The following is a 24409-nucleotide window of genomic DNA, read 5'->3' as shown; positions in this document are numbered from 1 at the left end:
TCTTCTGTATCTAAGTGTCTACTGTCCCTCTTTTGAAGAGGTATCTCTCACCTGTATGGATATTTGCTAGCGTTCTTAATTATAGACACTAAAAGACTAGGGCCAACATACTTTCTAAGGGTAGGTGCCCCAGTCCACGTTTGGATCCCTAACAGCTGGCTTCATGTTTTAAGTTCTTGAGCCAGAAATCAATGGGAAATGTGGGTCTTTGGCTTTTTTGAAAATCAGAGTACTTACTGAAGTGTCTAAATACAAGTGTTAGCCTCGATCTACAGACAGTAAAAATCAACATATTTCCATGGAAGTTGATGGTTAATATACTGGTTTGTACAAGTTGAAGCTTTGGCTTCCAAGGCTGGAAGCACTTGGTCCAGATGAATTTCTCTTTATACCCATAAACATAAATTAAGTACAAGTTGAATAACTAATATTAATGTGATGCAACATATTCTTCCATTCAAAATTACAAGATTTAAAATTTTTCCAATACCTTTCCTTATTTAGCCTTGAATAAAAATCTCACAGTGGAAATGTTTAATAATCCCAGTGAAGTTTTCCTCTAGTTAATTCTTATTAGATATAAAGCCAGGTTGTGCGGTATATAGTCCCATTGCATAACTCACCTGAAATATTTTCAGAGATGAGGCAATCAAGTTGCCCTGGGAGTGTGGTTTCTTTACTGGGCATTAATCACATACCTTGTTTGGTCTGTAGTTTGTAGACCAGTTAATGTTTTATGGAAAATTTAGAAAATTAGAAATAGTTCTGCATGCGTGTCATTCACATTTGCCCTTCTCATAAGGGTTACTATTTGGAATAAGAGGTAACGGTAGCCCTTAAGAATTCATCTGTGAATTCTAGTTTTAGGTTGTACTGAAAGTTTTTCCCAGAAAATAACTAAAGCAGGGATTGAACTGGAATACGAGCTCCAAATCATCATCAGAAATTTCAGATCCCAGTCTGCATTTTGATGCATACTCTGTATGTTTCTAATTCCTGTAATTTTTACTTAAGGGTGTTATTGTGGCTGTGATTGGTTTGATTTTTGTCATACAAGTTTGTGATATTACCAAGTGCAGAATAAGCAGCAAAATCAAAAAGGTCTTTGTTTAAATATTGTCATACATCTCCTTTGTGGGTCTGCTGCACTTGGAACCTTGCTGAACTGCTGGACTGGAATGTGGTGGACCTATGTTCTTAATGTTATTGTGGTGTGTAAATAAGCAATATCAGTGTCTTCTCTCTCAGCTGCTCAATTACATTTTCTGGGTGTAAACTCTCCTCCGAGACCCCTCAGGCCGATTGCTTCAGGCCCTGAGAACTACGTAGGCACATACACCTCTGCCAGAGCTCCAGTCCTGTGAGCAGTCACCATTTACACTCACCTCTCCTGAGACTAACAGCAGTGAGGGGACACGAGTGACATAAAAACATGTCTTTACTACAGCCAACATAACAGAAACCAACTTGGGCAAAAAAATAATATTGAATACATGTGTCTGTTTCAACTTTCCTACCACAGGCCACTCTCTGGCCATAAGTTTATGCTCTGGGCAGTGCCCAGAACCCTTTGATTCTCTTGCATGATTTTTTCTGGTTTGGATGATATCTGCCTTTCTGTCTGTCTCTTTCAACCTTGCCTGGCTCCATAGTCAGAAATCTTATCTTACAGTATCTTATACCGCAAAAATATTGCCTGATGTCTTTCTTTGAATTTTTTTTGTTGTTGCACAACCTCGATAGAGATAGTTGGACAATTTTGTTTTGCTTTGATTCATTCTGTTGCCATTCTCATAACTAAATGGGAGCTTCTAAGGTTTAGTAACTTCCCAGGTCTCTGGGTTTGGTAAACCTGTGACATAGCCTTGGCAACAAATGATGGAGCACATATTCAGCAAGGCATTTGTGAAAGTGATTTCATCACATAAACCAGAATTCTTCAACTGCATGTAAACAGATTACCAAAATCATCTGTGGATGGGTGTGTTCAGGCAGAATCCCAAAGTCCATGTTCTGTATCTATTTTGTTGTCGCTCAAGTAACTTTCAAGCTTCCAGTGGGATAAAGTTAGCTCTGTGCAAAAATTTTTGTGGCCTAGTCTTAGTATCATTGCAGAGCAAGTCTGTCACTGTGGATGGCCCAGGGGATGCCAACCTGTCACATGGAAGAGAGCTATGTGACTTGCCACCACAAGCTATGCAACTACATAGCAAACCGATGATGGCCAGGGGACATAAGCTTAAAATATAATCAAATGAATTACTGGTGGTATATGACCTATAGGAATTGGAATATTAATAATTTTTAATTTCCTTTGTGTTCTGAAGTACATTTCTTGCATTCCAAGACCTTGTTTTCTTTATATTTTACATCAGGGTAAAGCTTGAATGCTGTTATGTGTTTAATTTGTAATTACTGCTAATAATAAATATATTTTAAGAAGCTGACTGTACTCACCGTAGGCTTAATCTAAAGACTTGCCTCCAGAGTTAAGGGGAAGCTTAGTTTTAAACCCATTTAGTGCTTGAGAAATAATGCCAGGATGGCAATTTTAGAGTAGGCATCAGTTCGCTGAAAATACAATTGCATGCCCCAACTCCGCCCAGTTAATATATATGCCACCAGAAAGTGCTGTTATTAAATCACACATTCAGTAGCTATTGCTATGACCTAAGTTTGAACCAGAAACCTAGAAATGAAACATTCTTGGGTTTCCCTTTGAATTCTCTCCTTTTTTTATGAATCTCTTTCATTCTTTGTCAGAGAGTTGTGGTCGAATAGCTATATAAGACCCATCTGTCAGCAGAAGCAAAATGATACAGTTTTCTTAATACAGGATCTTATGCATCAATGTAAACCCCCTGAATTGAATGAATGTCAGTATTCTCAATCCACAGTCAGTCAGAAACTTTGAAAGTTAAAAGTCAGCAGAGAAGTTAATGAAAGTATTTGACTTGTCAATGATCAAAGTCCAGAACTGTAAAGAGCATTTATTAGTTGGTGACTGATATGGTGCTTTTCCTTGTTTCTTTCCCTACTCTCCATTAATATCTTATATCTTTTTTCATACCTGCCTTAGCCTAACAAAAGCAGCTGTTATTCTGAATTTCTGGCTATAGAAGCTGATAACTGAGGTGATTTTCAAACAAATTTTCCAACCTACCTTCTCATTAGCAGATGGTTACTCTAAAAAAGTTGTGACAGTAGAATGAAGGCTTAATTTTGCTTCCATGTAAGTGAGTGTAAGTCAAGAATAGTTCCACAGAAATTTGATTTTCTCTCTCTATGGCATACTGCAAGTAAATAAAGAATCTGATAGCGACACTAGAATGCTGCCAGATATCAGAGGCCCAATATTAGGAAGCAGAAATGAAAATGGAAGATGATGGATATATACCAGTATATCTTGTTAATATAAAGATTTACTTTTCAGGTAATAACCAAATTCTCTGATAGTATTATTGTAAGGAATTTATGTAAGCCTACACCAGAAGCAGATGGTGTCAACTAAGGAAGAAAATTCTGCTGAAATTCATACTTCCATAAAACTGCTCTCACCAGTGTGGTATGTTTTATTTTATCTTGTCTCTGATTGCCGTAACATTTACATAAAACTGAGGAGGAAACACAAGCATGTGCCTGATCATTATAGCTAGTCTAGCAGAACAAAGCTAAGTAAAATAAATCTCACATTGCAACTTGCTCATTTTATGGGATGGCTGTATGCCTAGGTGATTCTCGTCTGTGAAGGTCTGTGTTCTGTTCTACTCATTGTACCAAATGACAGCTCTGAAAGCTGAACTTAGTTTGGATTAAAGGCACTGAGTTGTCTGGTTCACTTACATGAGCTGTTAAGTTAGGCTATAAGTGGTAAGTCGTGCTGTTTTCCATGTAGACTTTTACAATAGAGGTGGATTTTTTTGCCTGTTTTTGTTCTAGCGGGAGAGGCAAGTGGGAAGGGCTAAACTAAATTAAATACGTTACAGATCTCGTATTAGTGCCATTTAAGCAGGTCATTTCATACTTTAGCTTAGTTCTATATAGCATTATGTATTTTAAAGACATTTTTCATTTCTGTGGGCTGCCAGATGTACTGCTGATACCTTCTGATCTTAGATAGTTTGACATTGATTTTCCTAGCACACGCCAGGGTTGAAATCTGGTCTGTAACTCATCCAAATGATCTATTCATAACAAAAAGTGCCTTCTGGCAGTTGCACCACAGCTGAATATTGTTAAACTGAATTAATCATTTCATTTGTTTCTGATTGCTCTATAATGTTTACATATCTTACATATTAGTATGATCTTTTATAAAGCCCACACTGAGGTTAAATTCTCCCAGACAGAACTTTTTTCCCCTTCTTCTCCCTTTCAGAAGGTGGTGAACTCTTTTTCCCTTCAAAGGAATCTTGGAACTGCTTAATGCTCATCTCATCTGAAATGATGGGCTGAGCAAGCAGGAATGTGCGTGTTGGGGAGACATGGAAAGGTGACATTTTCCTGCACAAAAGGGTTCTTCGCCATCCACAGATAGAATAACTGTGAGATGGAATTGCTCGTCCGAGTATAATACTTCTGTAAGTAAGCATCATCACAGATGAGGGCAATAGTCTCCGTGTGAATATGTTCAACTGAAATATTTATAGAAGCTGCTTATAACTCAAAGTGTGAATAGGTTCAGATTCTTCTCATCTCCCATCTTCAAATTCCTGCTGCAATGATTGTTGTGCAGAGATCATTCTAACATCTAGCAGAGGATATCCTCTCTGTGTTTCAGTTTCACTATATGTAAAAAATAATAAACGTTACTATGCCTCACAATAGGAATGTGTCACAGGATGAATTTAAGTTAAATAGAAGGCAGAAAATCTGAGGCTCCCTTTGAATTCATATTTTAACTTTCAAAGAAGGATGACATCTCCTATTTGCTTTAAAAATAAAAATCAATTGCCCATAAATCTAAAACAGATGTTGTTTTTCTACTAAAAAGATTAAGGATTTTCTTAAGCTCATTAAAGGAAAAAAAATAATGACACCACATTGATCCTCCTATATCATCCTAAGAATGTCTGAAGGCAATAGAAAGCTATGAAAACGACATGGTATTAGTGTAACAAAAATAGCTCTGACTCTGGCAAATTGTGCTTATCTTCTGGGTTCTGTGGCAAGCTTTGCACTATTTCTCCAACCTTACGTTTATGTCTAGTCATGTGTTTTAGTGGGATTGGGTGGTATGTATATTCAAACAGAATTTGGACTTTTTATTATGAAAATAAAAATGCCAGCTGCTGCATGGCTTGAAAAACTTAAGCATCGTCCAAATATTTCAAGGAGGGGAAATGGAAACCATTTGCTATTTCTTACGCATATATCTACGGAAGAATATTCACCCTGTTGCTTCTCAAAGGTTGCGTGTCTGTTTTGGGGAGTATGTTATTTCCCAGTTTTCTCACTTTCCACGTGCATCAAAACCCAGAGTCTGCAAAATGCGAATTAAACTCTTTAAGTGGAAGGAGGAAATAGGAAATCTGATGGTGCCATATGAGGTATCAATAAAGCCCAGCATGATAGCCAATGTTCTTTATTCCAGTTAAAAGTTCCCACAGCAGAATAAAATGATAACCTAGTACCTCACTGGCTATATTCATCAGTGTGGGGACGCGCAGCTCGCTCGTTTGCTCTGTTTATGTGTTGAAAGTTTGCTGGAATGTGTACAAACAGTACTTCAGTAGTAAAATGATATGTAAGTCTCAAGTGTAATTTGAGAAGAGCCAGCACGGAAATATCCTGTCCTGGCAAATTCCTGTGGGTGTCCAAAATGCTAGGCCAGGAGTACTGGCTCCAGAGAGAGTATGGTCTTTTAATCAATCTAAACCTTTTTGTGTTATCAGACATACAGGACAATTTGGTAAATTGTGGACTAATGATAGAAGAAGGATTTGTTCTTCTGTTTTTTTAAAAAACTGTATTGTCCTTCATGATGTTTAGAACTTCCCTGATTTCACAAAGCATCTTTGTGCCTTTAATACCCTTAGACGATTTGGTTTCTTCAGACTACGTAGCAGTTGGATTTTAAGCTTGATACATCTGGTATAGCTAGATTCTTTCTTCAGAAATCACAGTAGAGTACGGAGTACTGCAAAGTTTGCTGCATCAAAAATATTTTGAGATCAGACTTCAAAAACCCAGGCCCCTCTGCCCTAAATGTTCCTTCCCACCTGTAGAGACATGTGTTGTGTCCACAGCTGTAGGATGGGAATGAGATGGGATGTCTGGGTTCTCAGCACTCTTCCATCACTAGTTTGGAGCAGATACTAACTGGGAATTTTGACCTTATGCTGTGTTCTCAGTAAGGTCAGTGATGTGGAATTGGTCTAAAAATCAGGTTATTTTAGGATTTGCTTTCTGTTGCACTTCATTTTGTTATTGAAATTGTAAAAGAAGGCTTGCCCCATAGAGGTGTTGAAAACTCAAAGCTGTATTAATTTGTAGTTTTAAGAGAAAACAAAACAAAACCAAATGTCTTTGCAATGTTTTTGACGTAGCTTCGTCCACTTGGAGTCATAAATGCCTTTTTAAATTCAGTGCAGCTATTCTTGCTCTTTAATGGGTTTAGTCAGCCAAAATCTTGTGCAGACACACAGACACATGTGCATGCATACATCTTTAGCGAAAGTAAGTCAACGCATTAGAGCTGATAGGGGAGAACTGAGCAGGATTCTGGTATTTGTTAGATGTGTTCCTAAGAGAAATCAGGATGGCTTGACACCGTAGGGGTGTGTTTTGAGAAACCAGTTTTTGTTGTTTTGTTTTCCTACTTAACTTCATGACAAGAATCAGCTGTAATGTAAGTTTATGGCTTGAACAGACTATTGTTTGTGCAGAAACCTCCCTGCTGGTGTATTTACTAAACATGTGTGATGCACAAATGCCAGTAAACTGCATCTTGGAGCATATTCCCTAGTTGCTAGCAAAAACTGTCTTTAAAGTTTGGCCTGTTTAAATATAGGGAGAATGTGCATCAAGTTTACCAGGAACAGGCCTGAATTTTTAATTGCTCCTCCTCAAAACTATTTTGACGTGAAATGCGGGCCTTATTGAAATCAATAGCAATCTTTAAGCATCCTTCAATGAGTCTAGAATTTTGCTAATGAAGAGCAAGGTCTAAATACAAAATAACATTGTCCCATTGACTAAGACCTCGCTTTTTTGCTGTTCCAGAATTGCAAACATACAGACTTACTTTGTTAAGGAATTCTCTTGTTTCCTCCTCTTGGAGCACTTCTCACCTTCTAGAGAACAACAGTTGCAGATTTAGCCATCCCACTAACACGGACTAGGGGGAAGTGCGTTCATGCGTCTTGTGATCGTGTAGGACTGCACTGCCATTCTCTTTTCCCAGTGAAATCATGGCTACGTATATCTCAAATGTATATACCTCTGTTGGTCCTGGAAGAGAAAACATGAATCATGCTTCCAAGAGGAGCAGGTAGCCTGCCTGGGGCTGGATGACCTGTCTTCTCCAACCCCTGCTGCAAGAATTATATGTGTTCAACCAGTGCAGAATACATAACTAGGCTTTGTAGAAAGTACTAGGACCCAAGTTCCACTGCCCCATTCCCTGTCGTGTGCTGTGCCTTACTTGCTAGCCTAGATAGCGTACCTCCTTAGGCTTTCTTTCTGAACCAGAAAGAAAGTCTAGAAAGTCTGTGTAGTCTATTGAAAGCGGAACAGCTTTGTAAGAGGAAGGAAATGCCCTCCACCCTTATAAACTGGTAATTTGCATCTTCTGAAGCAGAGAAAGGACATGAACCAGTGTCTCCCACATCCTGAGTGGTCTAACCACTGAAATACAGCACAGGAGCAGGATATCACTGTATATGTGGGTGGTATATTTGTATGCAAGCGGTAGCATACAGTCCTGTTCAGTTTCTGGAAGATAGTGCTTAGATATCTGCCTTGATGAAAGGGCTCACAGGTGTGAAGGAAGGAGTGGTTTGTGTAAAGCTAACCTTAAGTAAGGGGCAGAATCTAATGTTTACCCAGGCAAATGTTTCCTGTTGGCTAACACAAGCAAATCGCTTTTTGCCCAGCCCAGCTTTGCAGCTTGCACCCAAGGCACCTAACTCTCCTGATAGCGCTGTAAGAGCACCGGAGCTTGGGGTTTTGCTTCAAGCCTCAGGAGTCGACAGCAGATCTTGAGGGACCTCACTGTCCTCTGTCAGCAGGATTCCATCTCGATTCTTAACTCTGAAAACACAGAGGATGAGTCCTCTATAAACACCGGCTGCTGATTACATTGGCTTATTTTCTGATGTTAGTCAAGTAGAGTGTTGTATCCAACTGTTCATTCTAAGGAATGTGTTTTTCTACAGAAACGAGGCAGTTTCTCTCTCCCTGTAAAACACAGTTCCTGTTCCTGAAATTTCTTACTTTCTGCATGGCCAGACCCAGCTGTTGTGTAAATGGGAGTGAGTGGGGGCAGTTGTGCAATCAGTAGCTGCAGCTGCGTCACATCATCTAAAAATGATGCAAATGGGGGACATATTTCTCCACCTTCTCCTTAGAGTAAATCTCTACCTATACATTTCCACTCATATTGGTAACTCCGGTAGAGGAACAGGAATCATTTTCGGTATTGGACTATAATAGCTGCCAAACATTAGTTGTGAAGTACCTACTTTGACAAGTAGTTTGATTCATTAGAGCTTTCTCTTGCTTTTCCAGGTCAGTGAAACACCCATTTTTGTGCCTGGGGTTTGGGGACCTTATTTCTCTGCAATGGTGCCTGGATTGTGGTTGAATGAGGGAGGTCAAAGTGCTACAGGAAAACTGGTAAGCGTTCGGAGACACAAACGGTCTCCAAGGTGGGAGGTCTGCCATAAGTGCTGTCATTCGGGATAGTTTCACTGTCAATTCAGGCAGAGCTCTGCCTGAAACACCTCCGTAAGATCATAAGAGATACCATGCTGCTGAAAGTAATAAACAATTAGTTGATTGTTTTGTCTCTTACAAACTGTTCATTTGCATACCGATAGGGGATTATATATGAGGCAGAGTACTAAGTGCATCTCCTCCTTTTGTGATGGTGGTGATGATTATTATTATTATTTTATAGGCAAATAGGCATTCATTCTTTATTTTAGCAGGAGGCTGAGATAGACTTTGAGATAAAGAAAATGATACACATTGTGTTATATAGAACAATTGTGCTCATTGATGGGCATAAATGAAAGATGTATTGTCTGGACAGAATAGTAATATATTAACATGTTATCCTGTCTAGATAGATGCTGCATATATTGTCACCTCAGTTCTTTCCTTGAGTGCAAAGAGTCGTAACTATATTAGGTTAATTTATCAATAAATATTAAAACCACACTGCATTCTCTAAAAATGAATTTTTTTATTTATAGGGAGGCAGTCAGAACTAAAACACTGATGTCAAATTTAAAGAAAGGCTAGCTGTATAAAACAGTATTTAGGCTTGAGTCCAAAAGTGTCAGCAAGACCTTAGTGGCTGCTTAACCCTGGAAGCTTCTAAAGCTGCCTGTGTGTCTCCCTGCTCAGTGTGTAGAAATACTGACTGCCCTTAGGGGTGAGGTGGAAGCTCCTCTTGGGAAACTACAGGAGGCGGGCCCAGTCCTGTGGGTGTTCTCTGTAAGCTCACCAAACATACAGGTGGGTTTGGTCTTTCACAAATTGCAGGCATAATTGCTCTCTTACTCAGACCTAGCACCACCCACCTTTTTAAAAGCCTGGTGATCGGAGTACATGTCCAGGAAGTAGTAGATTGGGGCATCACTGCATTTATACATTCCATATGGAACAGTCACTGAATGAGAAACAGAAATAATCCTGGATCAGGAAGCCCAGACACACCCTAAGCGCTGAGCTATGAATTGGAGTTCCCTCCTGTGCTCTCTCCTTGGCCACGTGAATCCGACATTCCTCTCTGTAGGGTGTCACAGCTTCAGTGGGAGAGTCATCCCTCTTCCTCTCCTGCAGCCTCTGCTTCCCATCCCATCTCCAACCCATCCGTAGCCTCATGGCTGTAGTGCTCTTGCAGCAGGTGGGATGCGCGTGCTTTAAATTTTTCAAGTCAAGATGGGGCTAGAACCAAAGTGTCCCGTTCTGTAGGTAACTGCTACAACCAGAAGTAAAATCGAATTACTGCTCATAACATCACCCCTTTAAAAGGAAAATGGCAAATCTTGGGTGTTTCTTTGTAAGAACGCTTTTGAGAGGAGAAGTCTCTATGTGCTTAATCCAAAGCAAGTAAAGACACTTAACTAAGTTGTAGAGAGGATACAGCAAGTCAGTGTTTTTTGTTGGCTGGCTCAGTGTGGTTCCCCACTTAAAATGTACCATGAGAGCTGGGGCATTTCAGAAAGATGATTTTAAAAATCCCTTCCATTCCAGTAGCAGAGAACAAGACATTCCTGAGTCATTAAAGAAATTGCTGGAAAAAATGCACGGTCTTGTTAGGACCCATAGCAAGAGTCAGCTCTAAGTACTCTTAGGTATATTAGGGAGGCTGTCTTATTAAAACATTCTTAGAATATCTCATGTGGTTTTCTTGAGGTTGTACGTACAGAAAACACATAGAGAGCCATAGAAGGAAACAGTGTATGTGCACTGTGTGGAGGGTAGTTTGCATTCATTATCTCTGTGATTTTAAAGATCCTGCTTTCTCATACTTGAAGCTTTCTGAAAACAAAAAAATTGACATGTTTTGGGATTCTTTTCATAGCTTGATCTATGCCCAAAGGTGAATTCTTTTCATGAAATTTGAACAGTCTGTTGAACTACTTAAAAGTAAAACTGATACACTTCCCTTTAAAAATCTCTAATTAATTTTTTTATTGATACAGCTGTGAAAAAATTCAGTTGGATTTTGAAAACTAGTTCAGATGGAGTCCAAATGAAGAATTAAGAATGCCGCTTGTTTTGAAAAAGCTTGTTTGTTTGTGTATTAGATGGGCTTTTGCACTGGATTTTCAAAATTTATAGGAAGAAAGATATTGCACAACAGAGACAAAGGATGGCATGACATCATTACAAACTGTAAAATAAAGAATAGCAGAAAAGGGTTTCTAGATGAAACCCTCATGTGCCCATGTCTTGAATTAAGGGCATTTAAATATCTAACTTCATAACTTCTGTAACATTTTTGTGTAAAGTGTTTTCATAGCACCCACGTATATGTGATATTTATTTATAGATTTATTTCTGAATTTATGAGCTGCCTCTATGTTCTAAAGAGATTATGCAAGATTGCAAAATTCAGGCCTGAGCTTTGTTTCTAATGCATGCACATGTTTGAGTGTTGGCTTTGATGCAAATCTTGGAAAGAACAGGCATGCATTGCTTTTATTGCCATGTTCAGATGTGTATGCTTCATTATATGTTTTCCTACACTGGTTAAGGACTAGACTCATGCTGTTAAAAATTAAATACTTAATGTGGTTTGCTGCCAATAGGTATTGCCAAATATACTCAGTGCTCTTGAGTAGCTCTCGTTTTACCTCCTTAGCTTTTACTCTTACCTCTGATGGGATATTACCAAGAGGCCACAAAACCTGCTGAATTATTGTCTTAAAAGCCCATGTTATTCTACCTGGTACTTTCTTTTGTGAGTAATGGTAGCCACTCCGGAGTGAAAGGACAAGCTGACCTATAAATTTAGTGTAAGACAGAGCCTATATTGATCTTTTTTTATAGCAATAATTGCTTGTCAGGGTATACATTTTGTTTCCTGCAATGAACATATGGAGCATCTATCAGGATGACCACACCTTGTGTTTTATTATAGCAGTGTGATACAGAAAGATGTAGGGATTTGGGCCAAGAAGATGCTCCTGGTAGAATTCCAATGAGGATATGCATGCAAGAGAATGGGAGAGGCTAGAGGACATGCTCTCAGGTAGTGTTGGACAGGAAAAAAGTCATCTTTTTGGCTTGCTCTTCTGACTGAGGAGCTGCATGCTTAGCATTTTGCTTATTTTTGATGCAGCATTCGTTGTTTTTTTCATACTGTTTTTAAGCCAAATCCTGAATCCAGTAATGTCAGTGGGAGTTTTGTCATTGGCTTTACTCGGACTAGGACTTAACATCTCGTGAGTAATTTAGAAGCTCCCTTGTCTTTTTAAAGTTATGACACTGTATTACCTTTTTCCAGGACTGAATTTTTAAGATGTAATCGTCCCCAAAACGTTGCTTTTCTCTTTTTCAGATAGATCATGTGGTCCAAGGCCACGTCGCCTTCCCGGAATTACAGTCAAAAGCTGCAGCCAGGTCACTGTTCTTATTCCTTTATCACATACCTGTCTTATAAATTCTGTATTCCCACCAGTGCAGAATTCCACGGCTGTATCCTTATTCTGAAACAGGGGAATTAACAGTCTGATAGTGGGTTGGAACTATTTACAAAGGCTTGCCAGGTGATTGCTCAAAGATGAAAGCTTTAAACTCCCCTCAGATACCTTTGAGGTATCTAAGTGGTGATACTAACTTTTTGCTTTTCAACCTCTTTTATATCCAGCCCAGGGTATTTCTTGATACCATAGCATCAGCCCTGTTCAGCAGACCTTTATGCCTTGGGCTAATGGTGTGTCTTAATTTGTAGGTGACACTATTAAGCTCCAAGGATGAGATATAGCTTAATTAGGAATATATTACTCAGTATTTTTGGAACAATCATCTAAAGGAAGGTATAGCCGCTGTATGAAAAACTCCTGCATGGCAGCACAAATAGAACAGAGAAGCCCAGGAGGAATTTTCAGACAAAACTTAAGACGTAGGAGTGAATCAGAGGTAACTCCAGGATTCCTTGAGCGGGAGGCTGTGTGCGATGTGGAATCTTAGTTTGGTCTGCTTTAGAAGTGAATGAAGACAGTCCAGACAATTCTGTCAGATCTGGACTTCCTCAAGCTATTTTGGCTTGGATTCCTTTTAAGATGGTTCACATCACTCCCAGAGAGATCTTAGCTGAACAGTTAGGCACATTGGATGAAAATTTGATTCTCTTAATTTCTTTTTCCTCCTTACATTAAAAAACAGCAAACTTGGCATTTTATCTTCAGTTTATCACTCTGGTCTAAAAGGCAAGGGTCAGTCCTGATAGATAGATGTATTAAGTACATGGAGTTATACAGTTATTTTCAGTCTTCCCTGGGTGTATAAAGCTACCTGGTTTCTCTGGATGACCCTTCCATGCTTTGTAGTGCCCAATGCCTTACTTGTTTGTTAAGAACTTGACCAGGATTCCCAGAAATGTATTGGACTTCATTCAGTATGAAATATTCATGCTTCCTAGAATTCTCTTGCTTGTTCTTTAAAAAAAGGAAATCGGGAAATAAATGCATCTGTGTATGTTTGGAATAAGGATTGATCTGGGATTTTTTCCAAAATTTTGTCCTATGTGAATAGGACACTAAATACAGAATATCGGGAATAGAACTCCATGTTATCTGAGTGTATGGTGTCATAAATTTGGATTTGAGTCTCCTGCAGTTAGTAAAACTGTGGAGGACAGCATTGATAAAAAAGATTATAATATTTTATAAAAAGGATGATAATATTTTATAAAGTTAATTTGCTCAATGGTGGTTTTATAATGCTTTCTAGATATTACTCTCCTAATGAAGTGTTTGCATTGCTCTACACTTAGTAAACAATTATTAATTCCCCCATCCCCTTTCTCCCTGTAATTCTCACATATTTGTTAAAGAGTTTGATTTGAACAAACAAAAATCAGGAACTTTGCAATTAGAACTGAATTTTTCTCCGTATTTCTTCATTTCTTCCTACACATGGAGCACGAGCTTCAGCCTTATCACACGGACTAGTAGCAGTAGCTATATGAGTGTGAGGCATTTTTTTAGTGAACAGTGTTGGCCCAAGCTTTGGATTATGTGTTTACTTACATTAAGTCATATACTTCATAAGAACATAGTGTCTTGTTTTGGGGGATTGTTGGTGATGATGGTAAATTATTTGCCTGGAAATCTCAGTGGAATATTTCAGAGCATCTGGTTTATTATGTTTAGTGTATTCTCTGTGTGGGTGTAGGAATTTGTTCAGCCATTGCAAATGGTCACCGAAAGAAAACAAAATGAGAATGTCATACTTACATGTGCAATTGCGTATTACCTTTACTTCCCATGCTAGGTGTGACACTGTGAAGAGTTAAGCTGGTTTTGTAGTGACAGAAAGCACGTGCATGTCTGGATCATTAAAAAACATCTGAGGTCACTAATCTGTGCCTTTTACTTGCTGCTGCCTATCACCTACTTCTACCTTCCTAAACCTATCTTTGCTTTCTCCCAGGCTCCTCACGCTGATAATAAGTAGGTTTGGCAATGGCAAACTGCCTGCTGAGCAGCTGATCTCAGAAGCTTACTGTGTAGACTTCTGTTCCTTTGCCTCTACCAGGAGCAAGAGTTTGCAAGCTGCATTTATCACTGTTTCAGTAGTTTGTGGTAACTTGTTAGGGCATGAGCGGCTTAGGCAAACTTGCCAGAAACCAGCTTCTACTGACCACTTGTGCTGAAGACCAGTGTTGTGCAACCCTCCCAGTACTATTCCGATGTTCTCTTTTCCCTTCTTTTACTGGAAGTGGAGAGGGTTGAATTATGTGAGGATTGTCTGGACAGTTGTAAATTTAGCATTTGGCCTAACTAATAGGCATACTCTGTGGGCAGCAAACCTTGGGTTTTTTCATGCAGTTCAGTGAGTTGCAGAAATTGCTCTGTATATAGCACTTTTGGTCTTCAGTCTATATATTGTGTAGGTCTGACATCTAGCCAACACTGGTACATTAAACCCTGTATAGGTAGACTAGAATAGGAAACTTTTAAAAAAAAGAAGTAATATGATCATTTATGCTATAAAGTTTAAATACTTCTGTTTTGTAGAATCACAGTTTCTAACCTTCTGGAGGAAAGAAGTGTCTAACTGACAGCAAAGATTATATGCCCTTTGGCACTTCGTGAAGCACTACGTTTTAGGACAGAATTTCCCTTCCTTCACTTCTCAATGCCATTTCCCCATCTAAAGAGATGAAAAAAAGCAGTGAAGTGACACACACACACATTATCTACCAGCAATTTGGGGATCTTCCAAGCAGAACATAATGATCATATTTGGCAGTTCTCTGTACCTCTAGATGTTTCAGAGCCCTTTTTTTTAGATTTAGAAACCTCAAATTTTTAGATTATTTTCCTGAAAGATACCTGCTGGCATCTTCCAGGATTCCTGAACAGATTAAATACCAACCTTTTGTTGCTTTTTGAAGTTATGTCCCTAATATGAACACAACCCTGGACAAACTTGCATTGATTTCTTGTTCTCCACTTTCAACATGGTTCCTTTTTAATAGCAATAGCTTGTGCTCAACTCTGCAAGTCAGATCCAGCTGCTACTGATACTTTCTCATAGAACCGAATAGAAAAAGCTCCAGAGAGCTGATAGTGTAATACTACATATAACACACACATGGTAGAAACTGGAACTGGCAAGTGTTTGAAGGATTTTGCCAGTCACTCAGTCCAAATGTAGTGCCTTGAACCCATATCTATATGTAGGCAAAAAAAAAGTAAAAGGTGTGGAAAAAAATTGTAATTCCAAGGTTTTGAGGGTCTTAAGCATATTTGGCTGAACTTTAGCCTCTTTTGTACGGTCCTTGTGTTCTGTCAGAGCTGCAGGAATGGCTAATCCTTGCGAGAGTAATCAAGCAGGATGGAGATTAGATAGAAGCTGGGATGTCTGGTAGGTCTGTGGTTGAGTGAAGCTTTCCTTTCTTTTCCTTCCCAACAGTCAAGCCACGATTTAGACTGGAAATAAAATGACTCTGTCCTTAGCATGTACTGCTTCTAGTGCAGTCTTCAGGGATGTAGAAAACAGGGCCGCTTTTACAACAAGGGGGAAAAAAATGATTGTGACCTCAAAATTATCATAATTAAGGTCCAGGAAGACACATAAAGTACATTTTAAAGTACGTGAATAATGATGTGAATTAGTTATTTTAATGTCTTCCAAGTGTACTTCATTTTGAATGATATCCTCTGATAGCATACACATGGTAAGGTATAATTGAAAAAACATGCAGCCGAATGGTTGAATGCAAAGTATAAATATACAGCTGCTAGCAGGTCAGAAGTCAAACTAGTAAAGCATATGCCAAATTCCCTTAGGGACCTCATTAGTGCACAATTGAATATACATGTAGAGGCTAAATGAATATCACTGTTTGGGTCTACAGTGGATGAGACAATGACTAATCAATTGTAATTAGGGTTAGATGCTATTATTGACCCACATGTCTAGAATTAAATGCCCCACTTGGAGATTTCAGAGGAGTTGAAAAATATATATGAATCTGTTCATGATAGTATGAGTGTTTGAAAAAATATTCTGAGCATAATTGCAACATTTTTTAAATGGAATGTCACTAGAGTCATTGCAAGCCAAAGCACTGAAGAATTCACCATTAGTCCTAAGACTACTCTTGGTCCAGGAAAAACTCCGTTGGATGCTGTGGAGTTGGGTGTAGTATCTGAACTTAGATACAATCATATTTAGGCCCATGTTTGCCTCCTCCCTAAAACAGCAGCCACTTGCTTTCTCTCCTCCACCCTTAGTGCTGCATTTTAATCATAACACATACTGAAATAATTATGGTTTAAAAAAGGAAAGCTGTAAGTCCAGTGCTATTGATTAATCAAAGAAATTTTTAAACATTTGTAAAGGAATTTGATTTTCATTTCTGCCTGGAATCCTCCTTATTCCCCTCTTGCAGCTTTCTTTTCTCTAGCTTTCTCTTTCACAGTGTCAGCACCTTTCTGTTAGAGACAAGCATCAGGAGCACCCAAAATGTCAAACAGCTCTGGCTTGTCTAGGGACCTGTAGGAGTAAATGTACAAACTGAAGACCACAAAGTGCCATTATCTTCCCTCATCCTGCGAAACTGAGGAATTCACATGGCCTGTCGAATGGACGTGCAGATAGACATCCCCACTGCCTGCACTCTGCAGTGCCATGAGTTTGGCAAGCAGTCGTTTTTGCCTTTCTCCCCCTTTGTTTTAGATTTGGGATTTGCCATTCTTTGATGAGTTTTCTGCATTTGATGGTAGTACAAATGTTTTATGTTTGATGAATAACCTCCCCCACTCTTTTTCCAACTTGTTTTTTTTCTAGTGCTCACAGTATATATACATACTTGAACAGTCACCTGGATCTGATTAAGAAATCTTTGCCTGTGGGTTTCCTCACTGTTGATTTACATGTTTGGCCAGATTTCCATGGTAACAGATCTCCCTTAACAGATCTGACACTAAAGGGCATGGTAAGAAACAGCCTGTCTTTGCAAAAAGGTCAATACAGGGTAAAAAAAAAAAAAAACCCAAAACTTGGAAGGAGCTTTTTTCAATTTTGAGCATACTCCTCCTTAGCTATTTAAACTGTCCCATAGGATTTGGGTTTCTTGCTGCATTTTGAAGTGTGCTAATGTTTCAGTAGAAAACCAGGGATTATTGTAGTTGAGATATCACTACAGCCACATTTATTTTCTAAAAATATGAGGAGTGTTGTGTGTGTCCCAGTATCTTTCCTAGGAATTACATTTCAGAGCACTGAATAGCAGCACTTGCTGTTGTTAACTCACCTGTCTACCAAATTTTGCATATCTGTTGCACTGAATTTCAACACAAATTTAGGTATGCCTATCTGGGAAAGGAATGAAATATATTGAGGAGAGATTGCTTGATTTAAACAGATAAATGTTCAGTAAATGTGCTGTATTAGAGTTGCGGTGTAGTAAATTTCAACAGAAACTGAAAAGCCCCTCTGCTTATTGTTAAAAATGGGCATAGATGCTCTCATGATTGGAACTATGCAACCATGGTGCTACATACCTCTTTGTTGAAAGGTAAACCTGATTTGATTCTGGCTTGTGGTTTTAAAATGGCTACTTTTGGAACTTAATGGGGTTGAAATACTGTGTTCTGTACAAAGAAATTTTCAGAACGTTGCAATCTGGAACCAGAAAGAGCAGCATTTGGAAGCTGACCAGAGAACCTCTGCTGGGGAGGTTTTCAGCCCATCTTTAAATTTTTGGATGTTTCTCTTCACTGAACTTCATGGTGGTAGATCGGCTAGTTCACAAGCCAGGAAGTTACTGTGCAGAACTATTACAGAAGAATATTGTAAGGGTATAATTTGATGATATCAAAATACCTGGTGATTAATGCAAAAATGTACTTCAAAATGTCATATTGTCCTTGAAGTCAGTGTCTCAAGCTAGTCACCAACACCAATATCTGCTGTATTTGAGGTTGAGATAGGAAAGGGTAGGCGTAAGCACTGCAACACGTTTTAAACCTCAAACGAGGGAAACAATTAAAAAAAAAACCAAACAGAGATGGCTCATATATTTGGGGGTCCTAATAATACATGTATTATTTTATAAAAGAATTATATGCTGCAGCAGAATCAGAATTTCCTTGGCATGATGGCTGTATGCAAATACTGGTAATAGCAACACATTTTTTCTGCCACAGTTATGGCTGCATTCAGCTGTTGCCTATGCTGATGCTAATCCAGAGTAACTACAGTGCAGTATTGATTTATGTCAGAGTAAAGGAGGTTAAGATATAGTCTTTAATTATTAATTGTGTTTCAGTGTTAGGGTGCTTGGAAGGGAGGGGGAGAAATGCTTTTAAAAAGTTATTTTTATGTAATAGCATTTTCATATTATTACATTAAATACATTCACAAGCAATATCTGAGTCATAACATAAAACTGTCAGAGTTAATCTATCTCTAATCCCATACAATATGCCGTTTGTTCTTTATTTCTTTGCAAGGACAAGAACAATTTATGCGGTTCTTCCCCAGATCAGGAATAACATGTTTAACATAACATTATGTGTGCAGCTCACAAAAGCAGGACTTAGAATTAGCACTTAAAACTTGTTACAACAAGAAACCGTAGAAAATAATAGAGTTTTACTTTGGCTGGATTTGTACATTTTCTTTTTGATCTTTACACAGGTTGTTGGACTAACATTGTCTCGGGGTCTGGATGAACTTGCCCTTATCTACTTGGCCACGATTCAAGCCATTGCTGTAAGCCATTTTAAGTGCATAAAAGAATAAATGAATTGTCTCATGTTCTGTGGCAGACTGATCATTCCCTTCTGCTAAACAGATTTCTAATAATAGATGAATTCACTTAATGGACTTCTTAAAGGAGCAAGATATTGTTTACCCTTGTCACACATTGGTGACTACTCCCTACTGTAGGATAATCGACACAGACTGTGGAGAAAATGTTCCCCTAAAAAGTTTTCTCCTTATTGCAATTCTGTAAATGGAGATTTTGCCTCTAGTGCAGATGTGAGGAAAGAGGCTGATACTATATGGGGCAGCGTTAACATCATGGGCTGTCTAGAGGGAAGCTGAGAGAGTGGAAAAAAAAAGCTTTGGCAGTTGTGTGAAGGAACTTGCACTCCCCTAAAATGCCTCAACTTCAGATTGTTCCTAAATCCATGGATTTCCCCTGCTTGCTTGTTAGATGAGTCAGAACTCTGTACCACAGCGAGTTGGAGTGGGTCTGTGATTCAGTTCATAACGCTACAGACCGAACAGACCAGATCTCACTCCTCCCTCGGTTTCCCTGCTGCAAGGCAAGCAGTTGTCTCGTGCGTAGCATTTCCAACCTGTGGCTGTGTTTCTGTTAAAGCAGCGGGGCTGTCTTTATGAAAATGTCCTCGATGTGTGCTAACGTGCACAGATGGGTAATTTTATTGGAATACTTTTGTTTCTGCCCTAATTTTCTCTGGAACCCAGGATTTCCAGTTCACAAGAAGTTCTATTTTGAAGTGACAACCTGGGTCAAAGAAGTTGTTTTGAAACCCTGGTGCAGGGTATTTTCAATGGGGTGTGCTATCCCCAGGCATTGGTGACTGAAATTGGCATTCCTTTGACATCCTTTTTCTGATTTTTTTTTTTCCCCTAAAGTTTGTTGAACTTGAGGTGTTTTTGCAAAACATTAACAGTTTGATGAATTGGGGAGTTTTCCTGACAAAACTCTGTTCAGTTGGAAAACTTCCAAACTCCTCTACTGGTTAAACAACAACTTTGCTAGGCTGGGTCAGCCATCTGGGATATAGAGGGTGGGCGGCTGCTGTAAATTTACTGTGAATTGTACATCTTATGTGTTAACCCTCCCTCTTCAGCAAATAATGAGAACTTAACCCCAGCCTGGAATTCATTGTTGTGAGTTTTAATCCTTTTTAAGATGAATGTAGCTTGGTTGTACCTGATGCTTCAGTGTAATCCCACCATTTAAATAAGAATGTTTAGGAGAGTTTAAACAATGCCAGCGACTGATACTGCCCCCTGAAAGAAACTTTCCAGTATCGAACAGGTGCTCTGTTATTGTATCGTGCTAACGAAGTGGAAACGTTCTCTGCTGGAAATCCTGGGAAAGTCACCTATTATCTCATTATATGATACAACTCAAATTTTATTGTAAAATGCAACTGCTGTGCTGAACGCTAAATTCAGCATCTGCATATCTTTTTGATAGCTAGTTGCACTGATTGTGAGATTTAATATAAAAAGGCCATACTGTACCTTTCATTGTAAGTTAACGGAAATTCTTAAAAAGCTATTGAAACAGTAACTAAAAAGTAGTCAGAGCAGGCTTGTTTTTGACTTGCTGTATTTACTAACCGCTAATGTGGTACCTAGGAAATTTAATTTTCCTCTCATACTCCATCACTCCCAATTCTAGCTTCACTTTTGTTGAAGAAAACAGTTCTCGTTCAGGACAGCCCCAATCCTGTACCATTAGCTGTCTTCAATGGGTGCAAGATAGACTTTAAACCTAAGGAAAAATCTTGTAAAAAGTGTAGGCCTGCCCACAGAATGTTAATCTCTAGTTTTCTTTTCAGCAGGAGACGCTTTTTTCTTTTTATATAAAATTTGCATTTGAAGCCCCTCAATTTGCATTTTCTCCAATCCAGGATTAAATTAGTTCCCCCCCACCCACAATGAAATAAGTCTGGCTTTAATTTAAATTGCTATGTGAATACAATTTTCCAGGCAGGTAAACACAAAATAATTTTCACAGCATGTTCTTTCTCAGGGTCTTTGACGTGTGTATGTTGTGAGAGAAGTTGTTAATAAATTTGAATTTCAGAAGTAGTGAAAGAGAATATCCTTTTAACTATTCATTGCAAAATGCGATGCAACAGTTAGACGGATGAGAACATGATCAGAGATATAATTGTGGCCGTCAAGCCCGTTCTGAGGAGACAGACTCTTTTTAGAGCAGTTTATTTTTCCATAATTAAAATGGTGGCTGTGTGATTTGGAAATTAGCCCTCTGTGTCAATAGGGAAGCGATGGATTTAGTCAGCTGGTGTTGCGGCTGCTAAAGTTCCTCATAACCGCTTGCCTGAAAAACCAAAATACATTTGAAGGCCTATCCAGAGTGGTGCCAGTCATTCATAGTAAAACGTCTCCAGTCTGATGAAACTCTGCTAGCTTCAATTTTCAGTAGCTTTTATTTGAAGAGGGGTTTATTGCAGGCTGCAGACCTCTTAATGAACTTGCAGCATAGCATAAAGAAGACTTAAATGACAGTTAGTGAAAACTTCAACCAGGTTGTGTTTTGTGGGGAATCTACCTACAAAGAGTCAGCTTGGGCAAAATTTTGGCTTGAATTGGGCATTTTGTCAAGTCTGAGCTTCAAAATTAACTTCCAAGGTATTATAAAGAGCTGGGAATTATTTTTAGACAAATAGTTTGTCAAAGAAATGGAAAATGTTCTTGCAAGAGGACAGAGAGAGAAGGTTGACTTCAGTGAGTAGTTGGAGGCAAGCAAAGCAAACAAAAAGAGAAATGATTTTTTTAAAATGGCAAAGCATTTGCTTTCATCATTCGCAGAGCGGAACTCTGAGCTGTTCTAATTTGAGTTTCTCAGAATGGAGACTGTAAATGAAAAGTATAAAAATATGCCTACATTTTAGATGTTTCAATTAATCCCGGCATGAAATGGAACATTTTATTTTGCATAGGGCAAAGGCCAAGAGAAATAGTTCAGCCAATACAAAATTCTTCAGGTTTTCCTTTTTGCTGAAAAGACAGAAAATACAGTTTTTTATCTGCTCCTTTTTTTGTTGTGTTCTGCTATTTGGCTTCAGAATTGAAATCTCTTTACTGAGAGTGATTTTCAGATGCTGTTATACAAAGTAAATAGAAGTTTTTGGTGGGGATGTCTTTGCCACATAGGTTTTAGTTCCAGATCTGGAAATGTTTTCCGTACTCTGCTGCACTTGGTCACAAACAGCTGCTTATCACTGCCATCAGTTTTTCCTGGTGCCCATTTCTGTGTCTTCTCATAATCCCTGTCTTCACCCTTGTTGGTACTTCCCCGAAAGCCCCATTTCCCTGTGTTATTGTGTACTGGTATGTCTTCACTTCTTCATCCAGCCCCAGGATGTTTACTGCAATATGCTGTGCCCAAGTACTTCCCAATTCTTTGTGCCATCTGTTTGATTTTTCTAGTTCTTAATTACAATGCCTGTTACTGGCTGGAAGCTAAGCAGAGGCCATACCCCTGCAGGTCTGTTCCCAGCCCTCAGGTTACTGGTAGGGGCAGTTAGTAGTAATATTCTTTTTAGCAAATTGTGCTTTAAGATCTGTTCATGTGGCTGCTCTTCTGTGCTCATCTGTTTTGTTCCCCCCCCCCTTTTTGAAGTTAGGAACAAGACATATTTTGGAAACTATGCAGGCTGCAGGGCATCATATCAACACGCTGTTTCTGTGCGGTGGGCTGAGCAAGAACCCTCTCTTTGTGCAGATGCACGCTGACATTACTGGTAAGTTAGAGGAAGTGTGGGGAAAAAAGTGTAAACTACTTTATTTTAGGTGGCTAAATACTTTGTCTTTGGAAAAATAAATACTTTCTTTATATAGAACTCTATTTTGCTGGTTGGCCAAAAAGTGTGTAATGAAATGTTACTTCCTGCAAGACTGAATTTCCTGAAATTTAAAGACATTTGAATAACACAGAGATGCGGTGCAAACAAAGCTCCATACTTCATATTGTTAGAAAATGGGCTTCGGGAGAGACCTTCAGCATGATTTCCAATCTGCAGATCTCAGACTTACAGGTTTTTTAAGGAAGTGCAATAGAATAAATATAAAAACCTTGCATGGAATTTTTAAAACCAGTGTGTATAAATTACATGTCAGAGATGTTTCTCGCTATCAGATTTTTAAAAATTATTCTAAAAATTCCATAGAAATGATTCCATTCAGTCAGATTACAAGCCACTAGTTGGAAGAGGATAATGCCCACTACATTTTGTGAGCATGGTTTGTATAAGATGTGTTTTACTAAAACCTCTATTAGCTTCTTCCTCTTTGAATTCTGTTGGACTTCTGACGCTTCCTGCTCATGCTGGGCACTGTATCCATTATATAGAACAATTCTTTTCTGAATTGCTTCCATGTCTGTATCATTAATATGGTTTAGGGGACAATTTCTGGATCCTTGCTGCTGCTGCATGGTGTTGCATTTGGCTTTGTAGAATTCCGGATGGGTGGAAGGTCCTGGGTATGTGGTTCATTACAAGAGGAGGTCTCAGGCTTGTGTGGTATTTTTGGTCTCCTTTAAGCCTGTGTGTGTGGGACATCTTAGCACACCTGTGAGTCAGTTGAATATACTTTAAAAAATAACAAAATTTAGCGTAAAAGACTTCAGAGAAACTTTGAATGATTTGTGGTTTGAGTGTATTTCCGATTAAGACCAGTTGAGCTGTCATGAATAAAGTTTAAGGCTCAGATTTGGGGCATTTGGTCCGGAGATCTGACTTGCTCTAACATCAAACCACACTTCATAACCTTGATGCAGCAGGGAAGATGAAAATATGCCTTATGTACTTACCTGAGATGAAAACAGAAATGGAGAAACAAAAAGCATAATGCCTGTTGACCTTAAAATTCACTAAATACATTGTAGTCAAAGTGACACTTTCTGTTTGTGAAAAAATGCTGTTGTCAAGTCTGTGCCTTTCCTTATATAACTCAAATGTTTTAGGTGAATTTCAGCTATGTGTAGAGTTGGGATGCTGGCTCATGATGTGTAAAATAAAAGATCTGTGAAAAGGTATTCTGATTAAAATGTAATCAGAAGTTCTTTGACTGTAACTAATGGCCAAGTACAATTCAGTACAAAAAGGCCTTTTTGCAGTCTGGAGTTCTCCCCCATTTGTAAAATCAATGACTGACAAGGGATGTCAGAGTTCATCTAACTGAAATGCTCTTGGTTATGTTGAACTCATTAGAGCCTATCAGATAAAATAACTAACATTCCAGAATCAATCCCCCA

The 24409-nt window shown here is 38.7% G+C and overlaps 1 protein-coding gene across 2 annotated transcripts in view; it reads left to right on the top strand.

Moving 5' to 3' along the window:
* The window catches only part of FGGY (FGGY carbohydrate kinase domain containing), a 134551-nt gene that overhangs the window by 79158 nt on the left and 30984 nt on the right, over nt 1-24409 (top strand). For both annotated transcript variants that reach the window (XM_010582314.1, XM_010582313.1), the window contains 5 exons: nt 8731-8838; nt 12239-12300; nt 17203-17350; nt 19057-19131; nt 22775-22895. In XM_010582314.1, the coding sequence (XP_010580616.1) occupies nt 8731-8838; nt 12239-12300; nt 17203-17350; nt 19057-19131; nt 22775-22895 (514 nt within the window). The remainder of the gene's footprint in view (nt 1-8730; nt 8839-12238; nt 12301-17202; nt 17351-19056; nt 19132-22774; nt 22896-24409) is intronic.

This window comes from Haliaeetus leucocephalus, unplaced genomic scaffold (genome assembly GCF_000737465.1).
Source record: "Haliaeetus leucocephalus isolate CR32 unplaced genomic scaffold, Haliaeetus_leucocephalus-4.0 Scaffold848, whole genome shotgun sequence".
NCBI lineage: Eukaryota > Metazoa > Chordata > Aves > Accipitriformes > Accipitridae > Haliaeetus > Haliaeetus leucocephalus.
Note: the sequence above shows the minus strand (reverse complement) of the source record. Positions and strands in the feature narration are given on the sequence as shown.